The 27638-nt window shown below is 39.0% G+C and overlaps 1 protein-coding gene across 1 annotated transcript in view; it reads left to right on the top strand.

Moving 5' to 3' along the window:
- The window catches only part of LOC109537708 (discoidin domain-containing receptor tyrosine kinase B), a 126086-nt gene that overhangs the window by 11823 nt on the left and 86625 nt on the right, over nt 1–27638 (top strand). The window contains exon 2 of the mRNA XM_019904564.2: nt 18888–18984. Within this exon, the coding sequence (XP_019760123.1) occupies nt 18903–18984 (82 nt within the window). The 5' untranslated portion in view covers nt 18888–18902. The remainder of the gene's footprint in view (nt 1–18887; nt 18985–27638) is intronic.

Raw genomic sequence — 27638 nt, forward strand, 5'->3', positions numbered from 1 at the left:
GCCGACTCGGTAGTTGTTTGCGTGTAAGATGATGGAGATTCTGGAGGTGAGTTGGAGCTTATCGAGGGAAATGTAAAGGCGAAAGAAGCACTCCCAGTCTCAAAAACGTTGGGCGAAAGATCGCTGTTTGCATTTGTTGTTTTGTGATCTCTTACAAACGTCATGGTATGCCTTCAGTCTTTGTACTATGCCTTGTCACTCTTGTGTTGTGTTACCTTGTTACTCTTATGTCTTTCTTACACTGTTTGCAAGTTGCTCGGCATCCTGACTTATTAGAAGAGGTGGTTTTGATGTAAAACTGCCAAATACTGTCTTCTTTTCTTTCAGCCATTGCGTTCTTTCAAACTGACTTATTATTATTACACAAACACAAAAAATATACACACTTTTCAACATTAGTCTCTCTTGAAATTTTTTGACGAAATGAATAAGACCGAAGAAAGGCGATGGCATTTATAGAATACGCCGGGCAACGTGCGAAAACGAGTCACGGGCCGTTGCGACAAGAATTTTCCGTCGAAAATGCGTTCGGACAAGTATTGAATCGGTTCAACTTAACTTGAATCTTCTCGGCAACAATTGCAATGACTTTAAAACAGCTAATTAAGCGGATTTATCAATTGATTTAGTAAAAATTAAAAAAATAGTGATTTTTTTGATTAATTTAAATAAATCAGAAATTTTCTATTTTTTTAATAAAAATCAATTTTTGCCAACCTGATGCTTAGGTTTATGATTTAAGCTTCAGCTTTCAGATACTAGCGTTTAGATCTTTAAGCTTATCCTGCTATTGTTCATGCTAATAAAAAACTCCAAAATCACAAAACCAAGAGAAATCGCCAATTTGGCGATAAATCGCCCCACCTGGTCACCCTGGTCTCAGCTGAATTTCAGCTAATTCTTTTGGAATGCAGCTCGGCTGAAAATCTCGGGCAAATATCGGAGAATTTCACACATGGATTGATTAAGTGGTGAGCATGAAAAACAACTATCCAATTCCGAGGGTACAATATGAGCCAATTTAAATTTCCGATTAGCTGCCGTCGAATGTTCTCCGTATCCCGTGCCGATGCCGATATTTCTGCCCTCGAGAGCTAAGTGAGTTCTAATTGGCTGGGGAAATGACTTAATTAGCGACAAATTAAAAGTGAAACTGCCGCCCACCCCCACCCTTAAAATGATTAATACTATTAGCGAATTCCAGCAAATTCCAATAATAAAGTAAATAACTGAACTGCACCAATTAACACATACCAGCGAAGCAATTAAATTAGAAATGCCATCGGACGCGTGTCAAATTGTGCATAACGGCCAGACTGTTGGATATTAGTCAGTTGACATTGATAACCAATGGATTTCTGGCACGGTGCAATTTTAATTCCGCCCATCCATTTGTTCCATTCCCCCGGAATCGATCATTTCAATGGCAGGAAAAGCGCGAAAATCACTTATGGCAACTTATCCAGAAGATCGTGCTCAGTGTGTCAACGACTCACTTTTTATTTCCTGGACAGACCTTTTTGCAAAAACTTCCGTTCGATTGAAATTTGCTGTTGTTTTCATGCTAATCTCGTAAGGTTGCCGGATGGAAATCGATGAATTTCCGGCCGAAGCACCGGAATACTTCTTAGCATTTTCTATTCCGATATGTTTCCAGTTTTACATTAGAAAACATCGGCCTCAGGCCCTGGCAGCAGCTGGCTAGTGCTTTTGATTCCCAGTAGGTGCAGTTGAGTGAATTTCCCAGTTTTTATTCGCTTTTATCAAAGCTGGTCGTGATAGGGAGACAAAGAAACAAGCAGTGAAAGTTCGACTACACTGCTCACTTGACAAACAATTAGTCTGGTAAAGTATTCCAAGTAAAGTTTCACAACCTTCTGGGACCACACTGATGTATGTATTGTATGTGTTTAAGATTTATCGGACATTTGTTTGCTCTAATTTGTATCTAAATTTTATATTTATAATTTATTCTATTTTTATGTATTGTCGCGCCACCTAGCCTAAAAAACGTAGTATCTGGAACTGCTTTGTCGTACGCATGACGCAAGGCCGGAAGTGACAAAAGGCGAGACGGCGTAGAACGACAGACCTTATTGATTAGTGATGTAATCGTAGTGGTTCAGTACCGTAAACTAATCTTTGTTCCACTTACAATGAACCTATTTAAACAAAAGTGGTGGTCCGTCAAGCCTCAATCTTCGGGAGCGGGATAGTCCAGCAAAATCACGAAAATCAACGGAAAGAGTTCTAGCACATACTAAGTCGCATGCCGGATAACAACGCCGAACGAAAACGCGATTTGTTCCGCCATTAAAACAACGAAAAAGTACGGGCAACTCATCTCGAAGCAATTCAGCAAGCTCTCGGCAGCAAAAAACACGAAAAACGCCGCAAACAAATCAGTTGTAACTCGAAAAACAATCCACTGATAGTGCAGTTTCACAAAAAATCGTCATCAGCAATCTACAGAGGAAAACAAAAGTGAGTCCGTTCCATTTATTCCATTATCTTCTCAACCTGTTAACTATCAAAATCCCTGCTGATATTCCTCCCGAAAATCAACAAATTAGAGCTTTTTAGAACAGAAGGCACCAGACTCTCAAACGCCTCCCTCAATTGAAATCATTCAGCAAATCGAAAGCTGAAATTTACGATTTCAAGGCCTCATTAACGAGTTTGATCAAATTCAAGATTCTATTGAGGACATAGCGTCGGAGGAATTGTTTGAAAAACAGGCGTGCGAGCGTGAGCAGTTTGAATCAGATTTTTTTAACTTACAGATTAGAATCACTTCAATTTTATTACCTTTAACAAAACAAGGGCAGGTTCAAGTAGTAGAGCATAAAGGATCATCGGTTCACTTGCACCACAGTGGTGAAAAGCAATCCAGTTCAAATGCCAGTGAAATTTCTGAAGCCGGTCCTGAAAATTTGAGCAGGCCTTTCAATAATGTGCCAGATTTTAAATTTCAGCAACCTCAAATAAAAATGATCCCTCTTAAACTCGAAACTTTTGATGGGAAAACCGAACATTTTCCCGCGTTTTCAGATGCATTTGCAAAAACTGTCATTCACAAAAATGAAAGTCTAGATAATGTTGCCAATTTCTATACCTTGGGTCAGCATTGTCAGAGGAACCTCTGCGAGTCATTCAATCTTTGGAAGTCGTATCTGACAATTATGAGGCAGTCTGGTACTTACTAACGAGACGTTATCAAAATAAAAAGTTCATGATTTACAATCACATCACATCTGCGACAATTGTTAGACGATATTCAATTCGATATTCAAACTCACTACCGTTCACTAAAAAATTTAGGCCAGCCAGTCGCACACTGAAACGCATTACTGACATATATCGTTGTCGATAAACTTCCTTATGGGACTAAAAAAGAATGGGAATTAGAAATCCAAGATATTTCGAACGACGATTACCCCACCTACGATCGGTTAGTTAACTTCCTCGAAAAAAGGTGTAGATTGTTAGAAAAAATCAACAAACAATATTCGAACTCTGTCGACAACAAAATCAAATTCGAAACAAAACCTCAACAAAAATTTCAAAAACATTCTTATCAAACATACACCTCCGCAAAAGTTCAATCCTATCCATTGTGCAAAAAGAACCATCCTCTTTATTTCTGCAAATCTTTCTTAAACTAAATGTCGATAAGCTATTAGGAAAGATAAAAAAGCTACAGGGTGTAAGCGTTAATTGTTTGCGTACCGGGCACGAAAAATCTCCCTGCAAGTCTCGGCATTGCAAAAAGTGCTCGGAATTTCACTCTTCGTTGCTGCATAAAGAATCCACCGGTCTTTTGTCTTCAGAAGTCCCTTCTAACGATTTTGATTTATACGAAAGATTTATCGGACATTTGTTTGCTCAAATTTGTATCTAAATTTTAGATTTATAATTTATTCTATTTTTATGTATTGTCGCCCCATCTGGCCTAAAACACGTTGTTCAATTATTTGGAACTGCTTTGTCGTGCGCATGACGCAAGCGCGGAAGTGGCAAAAAGCGAGACGGTGTAGGGCGACAGACCTTATTGATCAGTGATGTAATTGTAATCGTTCAGTACCGTAAACTAATCTTTGTTCCACTTACAATAAACCTATTTAAGCGAAAGTGGTGGTCCTTCAAACCTCAATCTATCCAGTATGCAAAAATTCTTCCCAACTGTCGGATACCTTTTTAAATGTTTTCCTACCAGTGCCTCGCCCTATGGGATGGGTTCAAAACGCATTAAAGTCAAAAGAATGTTCCAGTTCATTTCTAATGTATTTGTTGTGCTGAGCCCTACGGGCACGACACTGGCCTCAATCCAAAACACCTTCCTAGCAGTCCGATTTCCTGATTAGTGTTCTCCTATCAGTCTCGTACGCGACGGGCTCGGCACACCAAACACATTAGTCAAAAGAATGTTCAACTAAATTTCTAATTTAAATGTTGTGCCTAGTACTTCGGGCATAACACTGATCTGAATGCAAAAGAACCTTCCTGACTGGTAAATTTTTCGTTTATTTTCCTACCACCAGTGTGGTGCCCAAAGGGCTCGGCACAACAAATACATTATACTCTATTGAATGTCAAAATTTAGTTGTTGTGTGAGAGACTCGGCACAACAAATCCATTATGGTCAAACGGATGTTCAACTAAATTTCGACATTCAATAGAGTCTAATGTATTTGTTGTGCCGAGCCTTTCGGGCACCACAACGATCTGAATGGAAAAAAACCACCTAGCTAACTGTGGAATTTTTTTTTATTGTTCTACTTCCAATGTTGTGCCCGAAGGGCTCGGCTCAACAAATACGTTAAAGACAAACGGATGTTCAAATAAATTTCTGTATCTGAGTATAATGTAATTGTTGTGCCGAGCCCGGCGGCACAACACTGGTAGTAGAACATTAAACAAAAAAATTAACAGTTAGGAAGGGTTTTTTTGCGTTAAGGTCAGTGTCATGCCCGAAGGGCTCGGTAGGACAAATTCTTTAGATTCTATGGAAGGTCGAAACATCCATTTTACTTTAATGACTTTTGTCGTGCCCGAAGTCCCCGCACAACAAATCCATTAAGGTAAAACGGATTTTCAACTAAATTTCGACATTGAATAGACTTTAGTGTATTTGTTGTGACGACACTAGCCTCATTGCAAAAAAACTTTCTAACTGTCTAATTTAATGTTTATTGTTCTCCTACCAGTGTAGTACGCAAAGGGTTCGGCACGACAATTAACTTAAAGTCAAAAGATACCCATGTAAATTTCTAATGTAATTGTTGTGCCGAGCGGTCCGGGAACGACACTGGCCTCCAGGCAAAAAATATTCCTAATTATCTGATTGCTTGTTTGTTGTCCTTCTGCCTGTGTCGTGCCCGAAGGTCTCGGCACAACAAATACATTAGAGTCTAACGAATGTTCAAGTAGTGTTCTCCCAAGAAAAGTAAATTTGATGCATGGGCGAAATTATCATCCATTTGAACTGTTGAAGAACACAATTCAAAAACTAACCAGAAAAATGTTATTACGCTGTCACCATTGGATTTAATGCAGAATCTTCCTAACTTTCTGATGTTTGTTTGTTGGTCTTTTACTAGTGTTGTGCCCGAAAAGCTCGGCACTAGAGTCTAATAAATGTCTATGGAAACTTCGAAATCCAGTGAAGTTTAATGTATTTGTTGTGTTCTAAGGATTCGGCACAACAGATACTCATTAGTATCGAATGTATTTGTTGTGCCGAGCCGTTCGGGCACAACACTGCTAGAAGAACAAACAAACAATCAGACAGTTGGGAAGATTCTGCATTCAATCCAGTGTCGTGAATTATAGTCAAACGGATGTTCAACTAAATTTCGACATTCAATAGAGTCTAATGTAATTGTTGTGCCGATCTCTTCGGGCACGAAACAGGTTTGAATGCAGAAAAACCTTCCTAACTACCTGACTGCTTGTTTGTTGTTCTCCTAAGAGTGTTGTGTCCAAAGGGCAAAACAAATATCCACCTTAGAATCTGATGGATGTCTAAGCGACCATCAGCGAAGTTAAATGTATTTGTTGTGCCTAGACCTTCGGGCACAACAATGGTTTAAATGCAGAAAATCCTTCCTAACTGTCTGATTACTTGTGCTGTTCTCTTAACAGTGCCGTGCGCGAAGGGCAAGGCACAACTAGCACATGAAAATTCTTGTTGTCGAAGTTGTGCCGAGCCCTCCGGGCTTCAACACTTAAACAAGACTCTTTTGTAATTCGTGCGCCAAGCCTTCGGGTACATCGTGGCAAACACTTATCTTTTTACGACAATACAAATCCGAAAAAGCCTTTGCATATTGCCTATGAGCCACCTCTAAGGATGCAACGGACACGTGCTTGCGAAACATTAAGGAAAGTTTCCTTTTTACGCCTCTGAGTTGCTTCGATCGAGGCTTAGTCGCTGAAGAACAAAACTTCCAAACCGAAAAGCCATTTCTAAGTGCCCGGTCGCTTTGATTGGCCGGCCGTGGTTGCGAGCACTTTTTCCAACCCGCACTAATTCCCACCGACGAAAAAATCGGCCTCTATTCGCAACATTTCCGCATTTCCGACACCTCTTAATGTGGCTGGCAAAAAGATGAAAAGTAAGCGGGACGTCATGCACTCTCTCTGGGCTCCCAACTTGGCTTTTATCCGAAAATGTGGAAGTAAAAATGGATAAAAGCCGAGCGGGGTGACACTAAAGGTGCCGGATTATATAATTCATGGTGCCGTCTTCCAGCCAGGTGGTCGCATTCCCGGCATATTTCCACCAGTTTCCACTTACTTCTACCCTTCGATGGAATTCTAAGGAAAAAAATAGCTTTACGTTTCATTCATAATTTCAGGCGTTTGAGGAACAATTTTCAGTGCAATTATTTTACGATTTGATGTTGAGTATTTGGAATCAGTATTCCATTCGAGGAAAACTTAACAGGCGGCTTTTGCTTATTGTCGTTTTATCAAGCGGCAATTGCAGGGTTAATTGAGTTCTTTTCACACGTTCAAGGAAACCTGCCTGCTTTTGTGGAAGCATTTCGAAGAATCAAAAAAAATCAGGGTCTCGGTTTTTCAGGTCGTGTCAGAAAATAGCATCTTGTGAACGTTTTGCAACTATGAATGGTTACCTCCTCAAAAAATCCCTGATGTTTCACAGGCAATATTGAATGGACTATTCGCACTTCCATGATCTTATAAAGATGTCTTTATTCCCACGGTTTGGTTGGTTATTTGGCCCGCCCTGTTTAGGCAAGCAGGGAACTCAGTTGGACATTTGGAGCGATTGTACTGAATGAAGTAGAAATGTTTGTATATTCCTTCTAGGCAATATAAAGCAAGCTTTTCTTGCAAAATTGGCTTTCTGAATAATGTTTTCTCTTCTTTTCTTTGCCGGCTGAAGGTTTGTTGGTCAATCTTCATCCAGAGCTTTTCCAGAAGCGACTCATCCTTTTCGCTCAGAATGTTGCATATTTTTGGCGCGAAATTAACCAAAGCTCTTTAGGAAATCAGTGGTAGTGGAAATGTGGAGCCAAAGATCAGAACTCGTTACCTTATGAAAAGTTGCAAACTATCTCGAACCTCCTCTCTGCCCTTTACAATATTCCGCCACATTGAGCACAGGTTCCAAATCATCCACGTTACGAGTACTGAGCAATGAATACTGCGTAAAGTTTCAATACCGGCTAGTTTGGCTTAGTTTGGGTTAGCTTCGGTTTGGGCGGTCAACAAAGAATATTTTGTGAAAGGGCAAAAGGTCGCAAAAAATCTGGATAGTTTAGTTCATTTGAGCTGATCGATTTTCAATAATTTTATGCGATATTTGGATGAAATGGGTGGAGATTTGTCATGGACCTCAATCGGCTACTTTCACGGGGTTTTTACTAGTGTCATTCCAAGTAAATTTAACATTACATTTAGAAATGTTTTCCGGGCTTTGAAGCCGTGGTCTATCGGAATTTCTTCCTGGCGTTTCGTCCACAACTGCGGTGGACATTTTCAAAGGCGATGAGGCAGTGGGCGAAGTGATCTCCCGTGCTTTCCGACTAAGAATGATTCAATTCAATAAATTTAACTTTGTCTCTTATTTCACCATTGGCCTCAGAAGAGTTTCCGGTAAATCAGCTCTCAGAACTTTTTATCTCATGAAAAGTGGCAGAGTTTCTGGCCCTTCCTCTCTGGTTTCTAAAATTTTCCTTCTTTGTTCACTACCTAATCTTCAGAAGAAAGCCAAAAGGTCTGTACTTTCACTAGTCCGCTTCTAAAATGCTTCCATTTTTACGGCCAAGTCATGTAAAAGCGAGGAAACACCAATTTTAATTGATACTGCCCATATTTGCCCTGTAAAGGGCATCAAATCCGAAAAAACTCGATTGTTTAGGTTGGGTGAACGAGGAGTCCCAATCGTTACTCCTCCGATTCCAGTTAATTTTCTACCATTTTATGCAATGTTTTACCGAATTGGATGGAGTTTTGTCATGTGCATCAGTCAGCTATTTATGCACGATGTTTACTACATGGATTCTAGAGAAACTTCGTCTTTAAACCCTGACGGCAGCATCAATAAGAACTAATATTACAATATAGACAAGGTAGGCTTGGGTCACCTAGCAAATTTTTAAGAGTTGGCGCAGTGCTGCGCAAATGTGTTCGAGCGCCAACCCAAGGCACCGGCGCAGTAACTCAGTTTTTGCTGGGAAAATGTGGATGACCTTTTTTTAGTTGTTTTTAGATTTATTTTAAGGGCCATTTATTAATAATAATTTTTAAATTTCGTAAAAAATTCAGAATTGTTCAGTTTTAGCAAAGTTCTAAACGCTCAATTTTATAAAGTTTCACTTAAAAATAGTGACAATCTTAAGGCATAAAAGAAATTCTATTTGAATAATTTTGAAATCCATTTCCAGCTTGGAATGGGACAAAAATCAAACAATTTATTTTATCAAAAAAAAATCAGAATAAGCGAAAGTTTATAATAATTTATTTGGAAAATTTGTCACCTCCATACCTCTGAAGATTATAGATATAATTTTTTAGATAAGTTCTATATTGTTGAGGCGGAGTCATGTTTTCACAGACTTTTGTTGGGTATTTCGCCTCAAAAATTGTTGTCTTTAAAAAAGTCTTTCCTCACGTCTTTTATTACAGATTGATAAACAGTGCTCTTATCTCGCACTAAGAACGCATTCTTTATCAAAAGGTAATCAAGAACTATCACCTAGAGGGTATCCTGCGACACACTTGGGCTCAAGCTGTAAGAGAAAATTCCAATTAGTATAGAAATTAATTTTAAAAAATTATCTTGACGTTTCGATAGCTATTTTCTGCTATCGTTTTCAAAAGAACCTAAATGAACTTAAAAAAGAGTATATTAATAAATTGTATAACAATTGGGAGAATGCAGATATGTAAAACTTCGCTCTGATACCAATTATTTAATTTTGACTTTAATCTCATTGCCTAACAAATTCTATTGAAAAACCCGCCTCCTTAGCCGCTTTGCAAAAAAATTTCGAATCCCTTTTGCAGCTTCGAATTTTGGACAAAACCCTAATCAATTTTTCTAGTTTTTTTCGCACAAATATTTCCCCGAACAGAACAAGTGAAACTTTATAACCAATTATTTGGAAAACTCGTTACCTTCGTCGCTGTGAATAATTTGGTGTTTTTTGTTCTAGTTTCTTCACTTTCGGGTCAATATTTCTAAATAAAACTTTCTCTGGACAGAAAAACGCATTTTTTCCTAAGGTTTTACTGTAAAATACTGGCAAACTGAATCTTTTATGCAAATAAATAAGAGATCGATTTTACAAGAAAACTCGTCGTCTTTATCTTCTTTTGGTATATTTTTCTAGAACCATTTTTTCCTTCGAATTTCGGACAAAATCGAAACAAAGTTATATTGATTTTTTTTACGAAAAAAATTATTTTGGAAATTAAGCTATTTGAAAAATTCGTGACCAACATCGCTTCGAAAAATTTTTAAGGTATTTCAAAATTTCAAATTTTTTCCACTTTAGGTCAAAAGCCAAAAAGTATTTTCAAACAATCGTTTCTACAAAAAGCCAACTCAGTCAATTTTTAGGAGTTGGCGCGACGCTGCACCAACCTAACGCGCCGGCGCAGTACCCCAGTTCCGCTGCTGGGAAAATGTGAACGACCTTTTCTTTCTTTTTTAGTTGTTTGCACAAAGTGGTAAAACGTTACTCATTAAAAATGTTGATGACCTTTTTTTATATGTTAAATTTTCAGTCTCAGGTCTCGCAAAACTTTACTCCTCTTCAATTAATGACTTATTAATGACATGAACCGATGAGTTATAACTCATAACTCAGAGAACGGCAGCAACTCAAAAGCGCAACTCAACACAGTGTTACCCAGGCCTACAAGGCAAGGACTACGACAGGGCGATGCTTGTTAAATGGCAAAAATTCCCAAAAAATCTGGATAGTTTAGTTCCAGTGATAGCGGCGGTCGGGCCGTTGCTCTTGTGCTTCCGATTCCAGGGTAGTTTCCGGTTGTCAGTCCTTACTTTAGACCTACACCGGAAACTTCGTGCAATTTTTCAAAACAACTTTACATGACAATGCAAGTGCGAATAGACTATTCAATGACTAGTCACATGTCCAAAAGTTTTATTTATATCGCTAATTAAGTATCAACATGCCTTGAAGCATTTACTTCGATGGACTCAGAAATGCACATGTTGGAGCTTTTGGCGTCGGGAAAATCGACATTTTTTGGCCAATTCGAGATATTTTCGAGCGATCACAATCTCCAACCGACAATGTTTTCCATATTAAATGCTTAAACACCAGCACCAAAGCGTTTTTCGGGCGGTTACAAACTTTATCCGGCGATATTTTTCCTATTAGACTCACACCTAAAGTTTGCATATTCTTCCCATGCCAATATTATGCCTTGTTGACAGTGCAAAATTAAAAAAACCCGATCGTTTAGGTCTGGTGGTCGAGGAGGCCCACCAATGTAATTTCAACCATGTTTTGCAATGATTGGCTGAAATAGGTGGAGTTTTGCCATGGGCTGCACGATGTTTACTAAATAATCAAAAATAAATACCAAATAAACATCGCCTTTAACCCATGATGTGACATTTCGAATTTTGAACAAAAATGTTCTTAGGCGATTCTCAAAATATCGCGATTTTTGCATCAAACAGCAAATAAAGAGAGTTTTAATTAAAAACTCCCTGAACTGATTAGGAAACTTTTGAACATCATCCGCGAACAATTTGGCAGTAAATCAAGAGTCTCAGCAGTCTTCAGCCAGAATGGTGAACATGAAATTGCCAATCAGCATTAAGCGACAGCCACCAAAAGCACCTGAGGTTGGGAGAGGCGCCGTTATGGGCTCAAAAGTGGCAAAGTTGCCCTCGATATTGCAACGGTTTAATTAAACAAACAGTGTGTGGATTGAATGCGAAAATCCGCGGAAAAGTTGAAAAAGTGGACGACACATGTGTGTGTGTACATGTGTCGATCGGAACGTAATTGAAAGCCGGCCACTGATTAAACGCAAGTTTTGCCCAACTTTTAATTATCCGGACCTGATGTTGAACGTATATATTGTGGGCCCGGACAAATTATAATTTCACATGGAAAGTTTGGCCGTTGTAATTCGATTGAATGCGACCGACGGCAGACCGTCAAACTTCAGCAGGTATGACAAATTTCCCAATTAACACCTCAAGGTTAATACAGTGGGAGGAGGTGGAGGAGGAGATTGAGGAGGAGGTGTCAGCACCCCAATTAATAAACCGAAAAATATTCGCGCGCAAATAACAATTTTTATCGAACAAAAGGGAAGTGGGTAAACAAGTTTTAATAAACGGCCGACAATGGGGCGAAAGCCTTTGCATTTGCCGGGGGAGGGCAAAACTAATTTTGCTCGAAGAATTTACAATTGCATAAAACGGTTCCAGGTCGAATCCCGTTCGTTGTCTGGGTCACGGACTTCAGCCCGGCTAATAAGGATTCATGACGTTTTCATAAATAGATTTGCAATAAAAGCCTTGCGAAAGGTTAAACTGGCGTAGATTTGCTGGAGTGTTGCAAACAAGGTGAATTAGGGCAACAATTGACTGAAACCTACTCGTCTTTACCTCCAGGGCGACTTCAAAGGGCCTGTATACAATGCGATGCGGACGTTGTCGAATCTGGAGTTATTAAGGAGTTTTGATGGTTTAAGTTGCACATTTCCAGCTAACTAGGTGTATTTATCATAAAGCCACTAAAGGACTGAATGAGGATTCGTGTATAATTAGACAAAGTATTCAGTGTTAACAAGAGAAAGATCTTGCAACTGAAGCTCATTCAGATTCGAAGTAGAAGATCAGGGGCCACCTCGACCACCTGAACTAAACAATCGAGACTTTCTCACTTTTCTAAGCAACGCGACAAGCGTTAGGAACAACTGCTGATCTTCGCTATACCAGCAGCAGAGCAATATCAGATCAAGTGAGAGATCTAGGCAACATTGAGATGAACAACAAAGATGTTCTACATGAACACATTCTTTAAAAGGTCCACGCAACGAAAGTGGATGTGGAGAAGCCGGAATGGACAAGTACAGAACGAGACTAATTATATCCTGACCACAGCGAAACAACACTGCTCGGATGTGTCAGTTCTGGAATGTTTCAATGCAAGAAGTGATCACCGGATGGCGAGAGAAAAATGTGCATAAAAACTTGGCTCGAAAGAAAAAGATGATCCATAAAAATCGTCAGCAACCCTACTTGAACTCCAACACAACCTGTAGAGACGCTGAAAAATGTAGACCTGAACATCCTATCCGAAAAAATAACCAAAAACATCCAAAACCTCAGTGAAACAAGAATGCTCACTACAAAAAGGGCATCCCATCTAAGCTTAGTGCAACCACAATAAATCTGCAAAAGACTCGAAGAGAGATGGATAGATATTTATCAGACTCCAGAGTCATTGACGAACAAGTGCAGAGAGAGATGAGGAGTGATCTAAGAAACCATAACACTGATCTCATACTGCAAGCAATTGAACACAACCTTTACATAAGGGAATTGAGAAAACACACCATACGAAAAATGAGAAGAGGAGCAGTAGTGTATGAAAAGCAGGAGATCGTGATTATCATTCAAAGCTCCAACTGAAAGCTCTACAGACAGGAAATGCCAAACACAGGATACTACCGAGATAATAGGGCACAAATTCTAAATGTGGGATCGGAAGAAATACCGAAGATCGACACATCCGAACTAGAGGAGGCACTTAATCCATGAAAAACCGCAAGGCTCCAGGAGGAGATCGCATTACGGCAGAAATGCTGAAAGAAGGAGGAGCAACACTGAGTAAAGCAACTCTCATCCTTCTCAATAAGTGCCTGAAAGGGGGCCGCATTCCAGAAGCATGGATAAACGCCGAGGTCAAAATTCTATTTAAGAAAAGAGACTGAAGCAACCTCGAAAACTACAGGCCCATCAGGCTCCTATCTGGCTTGTACAAGTTACTTAGCAAGATCTGGACTAGACGCCTGAGTAAAAAACTAGAGTTCTACCAATCCATAGAGCAAGCGGGATATTCAGAAATGGCTATAGCACCACCGACCATGTCCAGACTGTGCATACAATGTGCCTCTTCACCTTAGGTTCGTCGACTATCAAAAGGCATTTGGCTCGGTAGGAGAATGCGCAGTCCTAAATGAAATGAATAAGGCTTGGGTGGACTCAGGATACTTCACTCTAATAAAGAACTGCTAGGAGAATGCTACTTTTCGCGAGAAGATAACAGAAGACTCTAACACAGAAAAATTCCCATTAACAGAGGAGTTAGACAAGGAGACTCAATATCCCCAAAACTTTGCACCTTGGTTTTGGAATTAGTTTTCAAGACCTTGGATTGGCTTGCTTTCAAAGCATTAACATTGACGGGAGGTACTTGAGCCACCTACGTTTTGCAGATGACATTGTGGTGTTTAGCAGTGAACATTAGAAGAGCTCACCAACATGTTGAATTAGCTAAAAGAAGCATCACAAGCAGTGGGGCTTCAGATGCACTTAGGTAGGACATCCTAGACAACACTGATGTTGTAGACTTTCTTGCAATAAACGGTCAAAAACACCCTAAATTCCCCCTATAAAAACAAACCCATGAAAACCGCCTGGTTCGTTGATCTTCTCAGCGAAGACCTTTTTTAAGTGCCCGACCAGGCGGGTAAGGGAAGAAATTCCAGTCCGCACCAGAAAATCGAACGCGTAGCATCGCTCCTACAGGCACTTGCGTGCACCCCCTCAAATTATTTGGTTTACCCGTGGTCTAATTTGACACGGGCCCCTATATTGGAATTTTGATTAGTGTGCCATAAAGGGCTCAGTGTCTTCGTGATTGGAACCATATCTAGTTCCAACCAACCCACAACCCCGACCTCCTGAAGATTATTCGAAATACAAATTCGTGCAGTACCGGACTGCAGCAACGTTGCGGACGCAACAAGGCTTGCTCATCTGGATCGAAAAAAGTCGACCAAGCAAATTACTCTGGGAGCTGAGAGACAACAGGCTGCTTGCTTCAAACCTGTGAGTTTTTCTTTTTAAACTTTATTTCCCGTTGAAGACAATGTTTCACCGTCAATAGCTAGCGGTAGTGTGCATTAAAAATTAGTTCAAAAATAGTACTAACAAGACCTTTGGTTCACTTTTGGTAACTTATATTCTTAGTTTTAAGCTAAAGGTACGTTTTATCTTTGTAAATTAGATTTAGGAAACATTTGTAGATTTCAAAATTGTATTTGTAGGTATACAATCTTATTTAGTTATTAAACGGGTAAAAAGTTAGTGTTGGTGTTTTTGTCGTTGCAGTTTTCATTAAAACTCAGCACGGATATTATTAAATTCACCCTTGGAAAAATCCACTTGATCGTTTGTTATTACGTCACAAGACTAATTTGTGACGGCCCTAGATTCTTCCATTGATAAGTTCACATTGTCAGTGCGAATCATTCAACTGATATTGAAACCTAGGCCATAAAATACAGTTAGGGAGTGAAAACCAAACGATGGTGATTACAAGAAAGGTGTGCCTCACCTGGCAAAGTGTAGAACCTCTCTCACACCGCAGGAAATCCTAAAACTCCAATTAATCTAAACCGGAAGACGTTCGAGAGCTGCATTCTACCGGTCATGACGTGTGGCCTTCAGACTGTGAACTTCACACAAAAAGTGTCAATCGCCTCTGAGTGTATCCAGAGAGGACAGGATAAGGAACGATGACATTAGGGGCAGGACGGGAGTCTCAGACGTCATGGAGACGGTGGCAAGGAATAAGTGGAGATAGGCTGAACCTGTGGCGAAGGACGGTGTCAAGTAGACCAAGGCTATCCGCCAATGGCGACCTAGAGAAACAAGAAGAAGTGTTGGGCGACCCCAGACGAGGTGGTGAGACGACATTCAGAGACATGCCGGGAAAAACTGGATCCACACGGCGCAAGATCGACTACATTGGAAGAGACGTTCAGGAATGGCCGAGAATGGGCAAATAATGAATTATATAAAGTGGTTGAAATATGGTCAAAAAGAATGGGAGAAGCAACCATTGGGCCTCCTCGATAACCTGATCTAAACAATCGATTTTGCACCTTTAACAAGGCAAAATATAGACAGACTTAAAAACGAAGCATCTGAGTGAACAGCTAGTAAATCAGTCGCTATAGCTTCAGCTTCAAATTTTAAACATTTGGAAATAATTTGTATTCTTTAAAAAAATCCACCCCCACCTCAGCTCAATGGATTTTGGCAGACGTTGAGGTCTCTGAGTCTTTAATAGGGAAAATATCATCGGTTAGCGTTTGCAACCGCCCGAAAATCGGTAAAAATGACTGAAAAATATCCATTTTTTCGGAACTGAATCTTTCAGCATCTTTTCCCATGCCATCGTTGCAATCGTTGTCTCCTCGAGATGATAATAATGCGAAATTTTAGATGTTGAGAGAAACTTTATATTTTTTGAAAAAATCAACCCCAAATACAAAATTTTCTCTGAAAATTCAAAATTTCTCAAGCGGGTTGCTTGAACTCAAGGAATTGTTTGCGGCCTTAGAAGCTAGAAGGTGAAAAATATGCAAATTTTTTAGGTCTGAGTCTTTATTAGAAAAAATATCGTCGGTTAAAGTGTGTGCCGGTCCAAGAATCGCTTAAAATGACTCAAAAATTTCTATTTTTCAGGACCTGAATCTTCCAACGTGTTTTTCCATGTCGTTGCATTCGTCGTTTCCCCGAGATGATAAGAAGTAAAAAAATCTTTGTTTCCCATTATTGTTATATTTGGTTAATTAATATTTTGTTAATTCTTCGCTTTATTATTGGTTCAGAAATTTTTTTTTGGTAGTTATTATTAAGTAATATTTTTCTTATTTTTTAAAAATTTTCTTGTCTGTAATTTGGGTGTGATAATTTTATAGCTCTATCTGTAAGTGCAGTTATTACGCTTTTTTCATGTTTTTGGGGTGCATATGAATTATAGTTTAAATATCTTCCTGACCAAACTTTTTTTGTATACCAATTTGTTTTTATTTCACCTGAATTATAATAATTTACTGTTATGTCTAAAAAATGTATAGATTGATTTTTATCCTTTTCTATTGTAAATTTTATGGCGTCGTGAAAATTGTTGAATTCATCTAGGGTATATTGAATTTCATCTTTGGGCAAACACATTAAGCAATCATCCACATAGCGTTTAAAGAAAGTTGGTTCATAATTTAGGTTTGTTATTATGTTTTTTTCCAAGCTTTCCATGACAAGGTTTGCAATTGTAGCTGATATGGGGAAAACCATTGCTACACCGTATATTTATGAATAATATTTTTCTTCAAACTTGAAATATGTAGAATTTAGGCAATATTTCTACCGCTTCAATAAATTATTTTTCGGGAATTGTTGAATGTTGTTCGATTTCCTTCCATTTATTTCTTATACACTCTAATGCATATTCAATTGGGATATTGGTATATAATGATGTTACATCAAGCGATACTAAACAGTGATTTTGTGGTATTTTTTCGTTTTCTCAATACATGCATACCACTCTCGCAAATCTAGAAAATAATTCAGACAAATTTAAGGTTTCAAGAAGGCAAAGACCTAAAAGTACGTTGATTTTTACCGTTCATTAGGTAAGTTATTCCGGTGTTTTGCTCGCCCAAAAAAAATTTGTTTTCCCTCATTAACTGATGAATACTCTTACACTTTCTAAATTATAATTTTTATACAACACGTTTTAATTGTGAATTGGTGTTTGTAGTTTGTGTAAATTTTAAATCTGATGATGGCGCTGTTGTCTCGCCGAAACGCAATGAAACAGACGATATTCAAAATTTTTACTTCACACTTTGACTGAGACCCAGGAAAGATAAGAATGTCATTCCTTCTAAAGGTTAGATAGCGAAGCCGGAGGAAATAATATAAACCAGAGAGGAAGGGGAAAAACTGCAACTTTTCATGAGATAAATAGCTCTGATCGTTGGCTCCAGAGCTGATTTACCGGAAACTTTTCTGAGACCAATAGCGAAATAAGCGACAAAGTGAAATTTACTTGGAATCACAACTCCCTACCCATTTTAATCCAAATATGGCATAAAATGATCAAAAATCGATCAGCTGGAATGAACTAAACAATCCAGATTTTTTGCGAACTTTTGCCCTTTTATAAAACGTTCCTTGTTGAAGGGCGAAACCGCAGCTAATTCAAACCAGCCGATTTAAGAACTACGCATTTTCTACGCAGTACTCATTGCACAGTACTCGTAAAGTGGCTGATTTGAAATTTGTGCTAAAATTTTCCAAAATCCCCAGATGAACAAAACTCGGTCAGTTTGAGGTCTCGTGGCATGCACCGATGGGCAAAAATGGCAATTTTCCAGAGACAATTTGTGCATCCCAAAGGTTCGCGTAGTTAATCGGACATATTAAATCATTCGCAACCGATACCGCAATCGCTCGTTGGCGGAAACTTTTCAGATTCGCGTGCTGGAATCGCGCTGCTGATGAAACCACCCCCGGCCCATTTGTAACCCAAATTAGTTCATTTGTAACCCGTTTTCCGTGCGCTACTGAATTTATTAAAGATCCTACTTAAAAGTTCGCCCTAGATTTCGAGAAGTGGCTAATGAAGCCCGTCGACTGTTTGGAATTAAGTGTGCCGTTTAATTATGCCATCTTTTCCCTGCTGGATTTGGTGCTGTTTTTCTTTCCAGAAACTATAACGGTGTCCAGAACCTAACGTAAAACGTTCCTGGACACCAGATCCAGAGTTTTATTTTATTGGCAAGTTTTATTAATTGGAGCAATTAATCTGATTGGTCTGGCCTGTTGTTGCTGGCAGCTGGAAAATGCTTTCCTAATTACCGGCTCTGGAAAATGGAAGCAACCACTAACTTAAGTAAACAGTCATACAGCAGCAGTTTACCGGCTTGTTTTGCGCCCTGTATTACCGTAATTTCGACTAGAACTTGCCTATCCAAATGGGAAACTATGCCATTTATGTCTGGAACAAGTTGCCAGCTTGGCACCGCGTGATGGATTAGCGATTGTGCATTAATCCCTTTAAGTACCAGATGTGAGGATTTCAAAAAGTCAAACGAGCGGCTCTGGTTTGGAGTTTTGCACTTTTTTGCACACAAACTAAGTTTATTTAGCTGTAGTTTTGGTGGTGTGTCATTGCCCGGGGCGATTTTGTGGCAAACTTTTGCTTAAACTGCCCCAAACCGCTATTTAGAGCCGCTTCAAAAGCATTCTCGTGTAAATGATAAAAGTAATAATTAAAACTTGTGTGACTGAAAAATATGGGGCCGGATTATAAAATGATCCCTAAAATGCGTTGTTTCAGGTCAATGTGTCCAACATGCGGATTGTGGGACTTCATCTGATAATAACCGTGCTCAGTTGGAGCCTCTGGACCGATTCGGCCACCTGTTTTGATATCGGTAAGTGAAAATTGACGTGATTGTTCAATGTGTGTGTTCACCTCAATGTTCCTCAAGTTGATTGTGAATGCATTACGTGGCGCTTTATTAGCTCGTTCTGAACTGAAACACTTTGTCGTTAAATTTATAAACTACCATGAATATTTTACAGCCTCAGTAATGGAAGTGTCCGCAGCTAGATCGGGGGCACGAAAGCCTAACAATATATAATTTTATTCCATAATATTAATAAATCAGATCGGGTTCGTGTTTTTAGCGCAACCGTGTACTGAAGGCTGTTTTTGCATCGAACATTTACACTGATAACATGTTCGGTGTGCCGATTCGATCGATTTCATTCAACTCAGTCGGGCGCAATTGGAATTTGTATTTAAATTTCCCGGTTGTTTGGAGTTTTCGCAAAAAATTATTAGTTAATTCGGAATGTTCGTATCAAACAATCTCTAATTCGATCGTTTTTTTTGTGTTTTTCCTTCCAATCGAAAAAAGGGGGATTTAATCAATGCGCTGATGCAATTGAAAGTTTGTTTTGTCCGCAAGTGCACGCGATATGATTAACAGAACACAAAATCCAAAAGTGTGAAATTTTTGGTCGAAAAACGGCAGAGATTGAGGCTGATATTCACAAAGCTCAGGATTTCAGCAGATTTTTAAGTTAAGTAAGTTTTAGCATCGTTTAAGACAAATCTCGTCTCAGGATGGTGAACATTGCCAATCGCTGCTTGTGTTCGTTTGAACGACTCGAACGTTTAAAAAGGAGAGCGCAGTTGTCTGATAACATTTATTTCTACTAAGCCCACATGAAAAAAATCAGAGCATAGTGATTCCTATGAAATTTCGTGCATCTTTAGGATCATGTTTTGTTGTTCTCCTATCGGCACAACATTTACATTAAAACCCAATGGTTCAAGCGAAGTGGTTTACTGTATTTGATATCCAGAGCCCTTAGGGCGCGACACTGATTTTAATTCAAAAAACCTTCCAAACTATTTTATTTGAGGATTTTTGTTGTCCTACCTGTGTCGTACCCGAAGGGCTCGGCACAACAATTACAATAAAACTCAAAATGATCGAGACTAAGTAATCTTCGACATCCAATGGAGGTTATTGTATTTGTTGTGCCGAACCCTTTGGGCACGACACTGATTTTAATGCAAAAAACATTCCAAACGGTTTGGTTTGTCAATTTTTGTTCTCCTGCCAGTGTCGTGCCCGAAGGGCTCGACACAACAATTACTTTAGAACCCAATGGTTGAAACTAAGTGATCTTCGACATCCAGTGGAGTTTATTGTATTTGTTGTGCCGAACCCTTCGGGCACGACACTGATTTTAATGCAAAAACCTTCCATACTGGCTGATTTGTTAGTTTTTGTTCTCTTACCAGTGTCGTGCCCGAAGGGCTAGGCACAACAGTTACATTAGAAACCAATAGTTAAAACTAATTGATTTTCGACATCCAGTGGAGTTTATTGTATTTGTTGTGCCGAGCCCTTTGGGCATGACACTGATGTTAATGCAAAAAACATACCAAACTGTTTGGATTATCAATTTTTGTTCTCCTGCCAGTGTCGTGCCTGAAGGGCTCGACACAACAATTACATTAGAACTCAATGGTTGAAACTAAGTGATTTTCGGCATCCAGTGGAGTTTATGGTATTTGTTGTGCCGAGCCCTTCGGGCACGACACTGATTTTAATGCAGAAAATTTTCGAAACTGTCTGATTTGTCGTTTTGCGCTCTCCTACCAGTGTCGGGCCCGAAGGGCTCGGCACAACATATACATTAGAACCCACTGGTTGGAACTTAGTGATCTTGGACATCGACTGGAGTAAATTCACCATTTTTAGAAGACAGTTCACTGTTTAAAACCTGAAAGTTTCACAACATTCTCAGGGAGTCCCGATTCTTGCCAGCTCAGTAAACATCAAGCAAGGAGCAATTTAAAATCTTCACCATGCTTAGAAGATATATGTCCCTGTTCTCCGAAAGTTTCAGGACAATTAAATGGAATAATAATTTTTTCCGGCTTAGTAAACATCTGCAAGCCTTGTAGATTGGTAGAGCCATAACTGCTCAGCAACTGGGCATTTATTCAAAAAATCGGCAATGGAAAGGGGTGGTTTTCAGGGTCGAACAGGCCATTTTTTTAGCAGGTTCACATTGATGGCGGCCGTGGAAGAAGAGCCGCCTAAATCCAGCATGGAAAGTCGGTTAAATTGCGTGTCACTTCCGTAAGACGAATAGCCCAACGTGGAATCTGTTTCAACTCGCCCTTAGAAGGGCCCAAGGGGTGGAAAAAACAGGCCAAAGAGGAATTCGACCTATTAAGCGCGGTAGACTAAAAGAACTGCTCAAGTATTTCTAATTATACATTTCTTCGCAAGTTTTCGCCTAGCGAGTTGGGCGCGGGCAAGATTTCGGCTTGCAGGAGTAATTTGAATTCTCCCCCGTTTTCTCAACCTAGTTGAAATTCCTTGTTGTCCTATTCGTCTTTTCAGGTGCGACATGCAATTTGTCGTGTTGGAGAAACTTTGAAAATTGAGGCCAGTTTTTTTGGTGTTTTTCCTCTCGGCCGCCTTATTTGCGCCCATCATTCGAAGAAGCCTTTTCCCTGCCTTGTTCCGACATCCTGAAAGCGGCAGGCAAATAAAATTAGCTAAACAAATACATTCTTTTCCTTCTTTCAAAAATGATAGCGATTTTAAAGATGAAAACGGGAATTTTCCATGCACAAAGAATGCCGGCTCGCTTAGTCTAATATACGTTGGAAGGCAATATTTCTCGAATGCCATTTCGGCAAAGTGAAGGGCATTATCTGCATTCTAAATGATGCCGAGATCCTTTTCCTTTTTTCTTGCTGTTGTTGTTTTTTCGATCCTCGTCGTATTGAAAATTGTAAAATTGTTCAAAAACCCTGCTCGAAATTAATTTCATCGAACGACAAAACAATGAGAATATTTAAATTAATCCGATTGACATGTTTTACCTGCCGGCACTCGAAATATGTGAATAATTAAACGTATTTGCATACAAATGTAAATCTGAAACATAAACAGCGAAAAGCTTTTAAAATTGCGCCAATGTGTTGGGTCCTTGAATAAATGAAACAGTTTCTGGGGGAAAAGTGGATGAAAATTGATTTGTTGGCAATAAAACCCCCACTAACATGCAATCAAGCTCCATAGAGTGAGTGCATCGGAGGCAAAGCGCTGCGCTAATAAAATCCGGATTAATAGACGCAAAAAAATCGGACGAAAAAGGAAAAGAGGAAGAAAATTGAGCGCCAGTGGGTCATTGGAGCATCATGATCGAAAAGCAGAAAAATTGGCAATTTCGGGTTTTTTTTCTTTCGGAAAATAATATCGCGTCCAGTTACGGACAAGATGAGCTTTTAATTACGACAAAAATGCAATTTTAAAGCGCATTTTTGCCCGATTGGACTTCGATTCTCATTTCCGAGCGGCGTTTTCATGCATCTCATAAGAAGCCGGAAAAGTGGCAATTTTTGCCTTATTAATGGCATTCAAACATATCTTATATGTGCAAACCGAAGCGCTTCTTCAGTCGAAGGTTATGCATTGAGCTCGAAAAGTGTAATACTTATTTGGCTTCAAAGATTCTGAACGCTTTATCAAAATCGCCCAGAAGCCTGTTTACTTAGTAAATATCAGTCTCAAATGGATCTTTTCACTCAACTGCGCCTTTAAAAATTCACATCTTCAAAACATCCAGTGAAGTTTAATGTATTTCTTGTGGCGCTGGCAGAAGAAATATAGAAAAAAACACGCAAGCAATCAGACAGTTGTAAATATTTTTGCATTCAGGTCAGTGTCGTGCCCGAAGCTTTGGGCGCAACAGATACATTGGAGTCTAATAAATGTTCAAGGAAATTTTAAAATCCAGTTTAAATCCAGAGTTTAATGTTGAATTGAATGTCGATTGAATGCTCAAAAACCTTGTCAACCGTCTGATTGCTTGTGTGTGGTTCTTCTACCAGTGTTGTGCCCGAAGGGCTCGGCACAACAAATACATTCGAGTCGCCCGAAGAGATCGGCACAATAATACATGGGAGTCTCATAAGTGTATAAGGGAACTTCGAAATTCAGTGGAGTTGAATGTATTTGTTGTTCCGAGCACGTCCGGCACAACAATGGATTAAATTCCGAAAAATGTTTCCAACTGTCTGATTGTTTGTTTCTTGTTCTTCTACCAGTGTTGTGCCCGAAGGGCTCGACACAACAAAAAAAAATTAGTTTAATAAATGTCCAAGCAAATTTTGAAATCCAGTGGAGTTTAATGTTGAATTGGATGTGGATTGAATGCAGAAAAACATTGCCAACCGTCTGATTGCTTGTTTATTGTGCTTTTGCCAGTGTTGTGCCCGAAGGGCTCGGCACAACAAATACATGGGAGTTTAATAAATGTTCAAGGAAACTTCGAAATCCAATGAAGTTGAATGAATTTGTTGTTCCGAGCACTTCAGGCACGACACTGGATTGGATGCAAAAAATCCTTCCTAACTGTCTGATTTATTGTTTATTGTTGTTCTACCAGTGTTGTACCCGAAGGGCTCGACACAACAAAAAAAATCGAGTTTAATAAATGTCCAAGGAAACTTCGAAGTCCAGTGGAGTTTAATGTATTTGATATGCCGATCCCTGCGGGCACGACACTGAATTGAATGCAGAAAAACCTTTCTGACTGTCTGATTGCTTGTTTGTGGTTCTTCTGCCAGTGTTCAACGAATGTTCCAGTAGTCTTCTACCAATAAAAGTAAATTTGATGCACGGTCGAAATTAACATCAATTTGAACTGTTGAAGAACACAATTCAAAAACTAACCAAAAAAATGTTATCACGCTGTCACCTTTGACAACAAATCTCTGCTTGGAAACATGGTTGCCGTTGTGAGGTTTCATCAGACTTACATTTTTCCATGTGAAGATTTCTTGTAAATGAGAAAAAAATTACTACTATAATCAGGCATTGGTTAAAGACACTTTGAAGGCAAACAAAAAACAGGCCAGCAAACAATCGAAAGCGCTTAATACAATAAGAACAAGGATCTCGAATACAAAACAGAACGGCAAGGAAAACAATTATGTCGTTTCATGGCACGCCAAAAATAAATTTATAACTGGATATCGATCGTCAACTGTCAGGTGGTAGACAGGTCGTTCCGTTTCGGATAGGCCCGATAATGCTAATAAGCATGCGATGTTCTTTTGTCTGGATTTGGAACGTCTGAATTTCGCATTCGGAAAATGTCTGTTGGGGGGCGCTCGAGCAAACGTTGACGTGGAGAGCGATACGTTGTAACTTGTATAATAAATCAGGGTTCTCACCCCCCCAGAAACCAGCTCGGGCCAAAAGGTCGGATTATCGATTCAGATAGTAGGTGCCAATGCGGTTTCATCCCCTTCTGACAATGCAATTATTGCATCTCAATGCTGGTCTAGAAGTTAAACGGATTTGGCAACCGAGGAGGGAAAACGGCAAAAATTTCTTCTGCATGCGCTTAATTTACAGGAAACAAAAAGTTTTTTCACGTTGTTGATGGGTAAAAACATTAGAAGCTTCTAAGCAGATCCACTGCAGACTGGGGATTTTAGTGGCCATGCTGAGATGACAAGAAGAGCTTCCATGAAACAGCCGCGCAAAATTCTTAAAATTTATCCGCAAACATTTACCATGAGCGTCGTGTACTTGTCACAAATTCCACTCGCGGTATAAATATCTTGCACTTTCCAAGAGATTGTGGTTTATGAATAGAAGTACATGTACAGTGTAGCGTGTATTGTGCATTATGCATACCTGAAAGCGCCCGAATATTAGGACAATATTTTCCGTCGCCTCCGAGCACCATTTCCAATTAATTTCCCATGGAAATTGATCGGTGAAGGATCTCGGATTTTGAACTGGTTGGGCGACGACGTTTTTACACTTTATTGACATAAAATCGGAGATTTTTCGGGTTTTAATTAGTCGTAGGGTTTAGTTAGTTGCATAACTCACTTTGAGTAGTTCTCAAATTTCACCTCAGACCTGCAGAAAAACCAGATTTTGAAACATAGGGCAAAGTTTTCTCTATTTAGTTCCGAAAAAACCCTCTATCTATTAGTTTGGTAGCAAGCATTTTTTTAAATAACGGCGAAAAAACTCAGGTGCAAATGTGGTTGCAAGACTCACTTTCAAAAATTCTCATAATGCAGTCCAAACCCGCAAAAGAATCAAATTTTAACAAATCATAGAATTATCTAGCTCTATTTAATAGGGAGTTTTTAGGCCCCTTTATTGCAACACGTTTTACATTATCCGTTATTCCGACCATGCGCATTAGTAAGGAAATAACCGTTTACGTTATTAGAGGATAACGTGTTCCTTTATTTACATACGAGTAGCGGTAACGTTAATAAGCATCACGTTAAAAAGCAGAACCACGGTGTTGACATCTTTGACTTATTTCTAATATTATTAATAAAATAAGCGGCTATAATAGAATAAGAAATATTTGTAAATTTAAATAAGATTTTTTCATTGATTAACTTACGCCATTATTGCGTAATTGCTGATTTTATGTGGAAATTGTTTGGGCAAACTTGAACTTTGGCAACACTACTAACATCGCAAGCACATGTTCTAACTTCTAACCAATAACCTAACTATTTGATTTTGAATTTTTATTTAATATGTTTGGAATATGTTTCTTCTGAATCCTAAAATTGATAAGGCGATGTCTGAGCTCAATATTTTCTAAACTAAAAATAGCTCTTCGATTTGCAACAACAGGTGGGTCAAAGATGTCGTGTAAAATTAAGCCTCGTGTTAACTTGTGATCCACGTCTCCCTGATCATTTCGGTGCAGAAAGGCAGCTTCAATATTTTCTTCCATCTTAGCCACTTTTTATGTAATAATATAAACTTAAACTAGCTCTGAAATTTTTCCAAACAAAACGGGATAAGAAAAGAATTAAGTGAGGTTTATTTTATGAAGAGTGCAACAAACGCGGTATCAAAAACTAAAAAACGCACTTAACGTCATTTGCCTGAACACTTTATTTTTTTAATACTGCGCATGATCTCAATAACGTTTAGCGTTTAAGGCCAACGTAATTTTAAGGGGTCTAAAAACTCTCTATTGTCGAGGAAAAACGCGCTCTTACACAAGATTTGGTCTTAAAGAATTTTTGAATATCGGTGTGTAAATTGGATGCAAAATTTGCAAAGCAAACTGCAATGAACATGCCTAAGACGGCAACGCTATTTTCAACCGTTTCGGAGATACGCCATCTACTGTTGAACTTTACCAATGGTCCAAATGTGCTCATTTTTGTTCTTAGTTTTTTAAACGTTAGGAATTTGAGTCAAATACCATACCAAAAGAGATTGTTAAGGCAACCGCGCTATTTTCACGCGTTTCGGACTTACACCCTCTAAAACTTGATCAGCATCTGCAAATTTCCCATTTTAACTACCAACTTCTCAAAGATTTCAAATTTCTCACAGCGAATGCTGAAAGCTTGCAAATGAAAACAACAGATAAATAGCGGCTTTGAGCTCGCACGTGCCAATCATCCATCAGCCCCTTTTGAACCGTCACCGATTCGGCTCAATTCGTAATATTTAAAAAGAACAAGACCCCGCATAATGGTTTGCTTACATGGAATAAATATGCGCAAGCATTATAATCAATCTATGCTTGTCAAAACATATCTTGAGCGGGCCGCCGGGATCGCATGATTGATAGGAGATCATGGACCGGGAGGTTGGAGAAGAGACGCAAAAAATATTGGCAATCATTGAGCAAACGGTGACTTTTCAAGGTTTCCGTGTGGATTAGCTAATAGAGGCGACTTTCTCCATGGCCCTGATAATCCGACCCAGATTAGGCGCTACCGATGAGATAACGGCAATAAAAACTTGGCTCCCAATTGGCCGCTTTGATAAGCCACTTATCTTTCGGCTGTTTGGCTTTTAGCGGAACCAAACAATTGTCCCGCCATTGTTATTTCAAATTGTTCCACGGCCAATTACGGGGCCACATTAAATTCTACCTGTAGATAATTGAATGGGCTCTGGGATAAGATTTCTCCAATTCTGGAATGTCTGTGTGCCCTTCGCAAAGTTCTAAATTAATATGCCGGAGGCTCTCCGCATTACGTGATGAGAACCGGCGCACGTGATATATTGGATACTTGGAGTGAGGTTTTCCTCAAAACAGTATCCATGTTTGAGTAGGTTTTTTCCATTTTTTATGGTCAGTGTTTTGCTGGATTGTTTCCACTTGATTACAGCATTAGAAACAATTCAAAAGAAATTCCTGGGTTCCAGTCAATTTTACTGTTTATCATTTAAAATGTTACAAATACGTTTCGGTGTTTTTCTCCACCATCATCAGTTTGTCTAAAATATACATTCGCGGTCATCATTAGTTTAAAACAAGAGCTCTGTTAAAATATACATACTAAAATACAAATTACAAACATATTAAAATCGTTTGAATCTCTTGGGATTACAGGTGATGAGTCAGAACAATCATGTACGGGAAAAAACTAGAATTTGTTCTTTAGAGATTTAAATTTTATTTACATTTATGGTTGTTTCTACCTTCACATTTGGCAAGCCATTGAAAAATCTTTACTTCGTCCAATATC

The sequence above is a fragment of the Dendroctonus ponderosae genome, unplaced genomic scaffold (assembly GCF_020466585.1).
Source record: "Dendroctonus ponderosae isolate FM_Combo_2020 unplaced genomic scaffold, Dpon_F_20191213v2 Dpon_F_20191213_9, whole genome shotgun sequence".
In the NCBI taxonomy this organism is placed as follows: domain Eukaryota; kingdom Metazoa; phylum Arthropoda; class Insecta; order Coleoptera; family Curculionidae; genus Dendroctonus; species Dendroctonus ponderosae.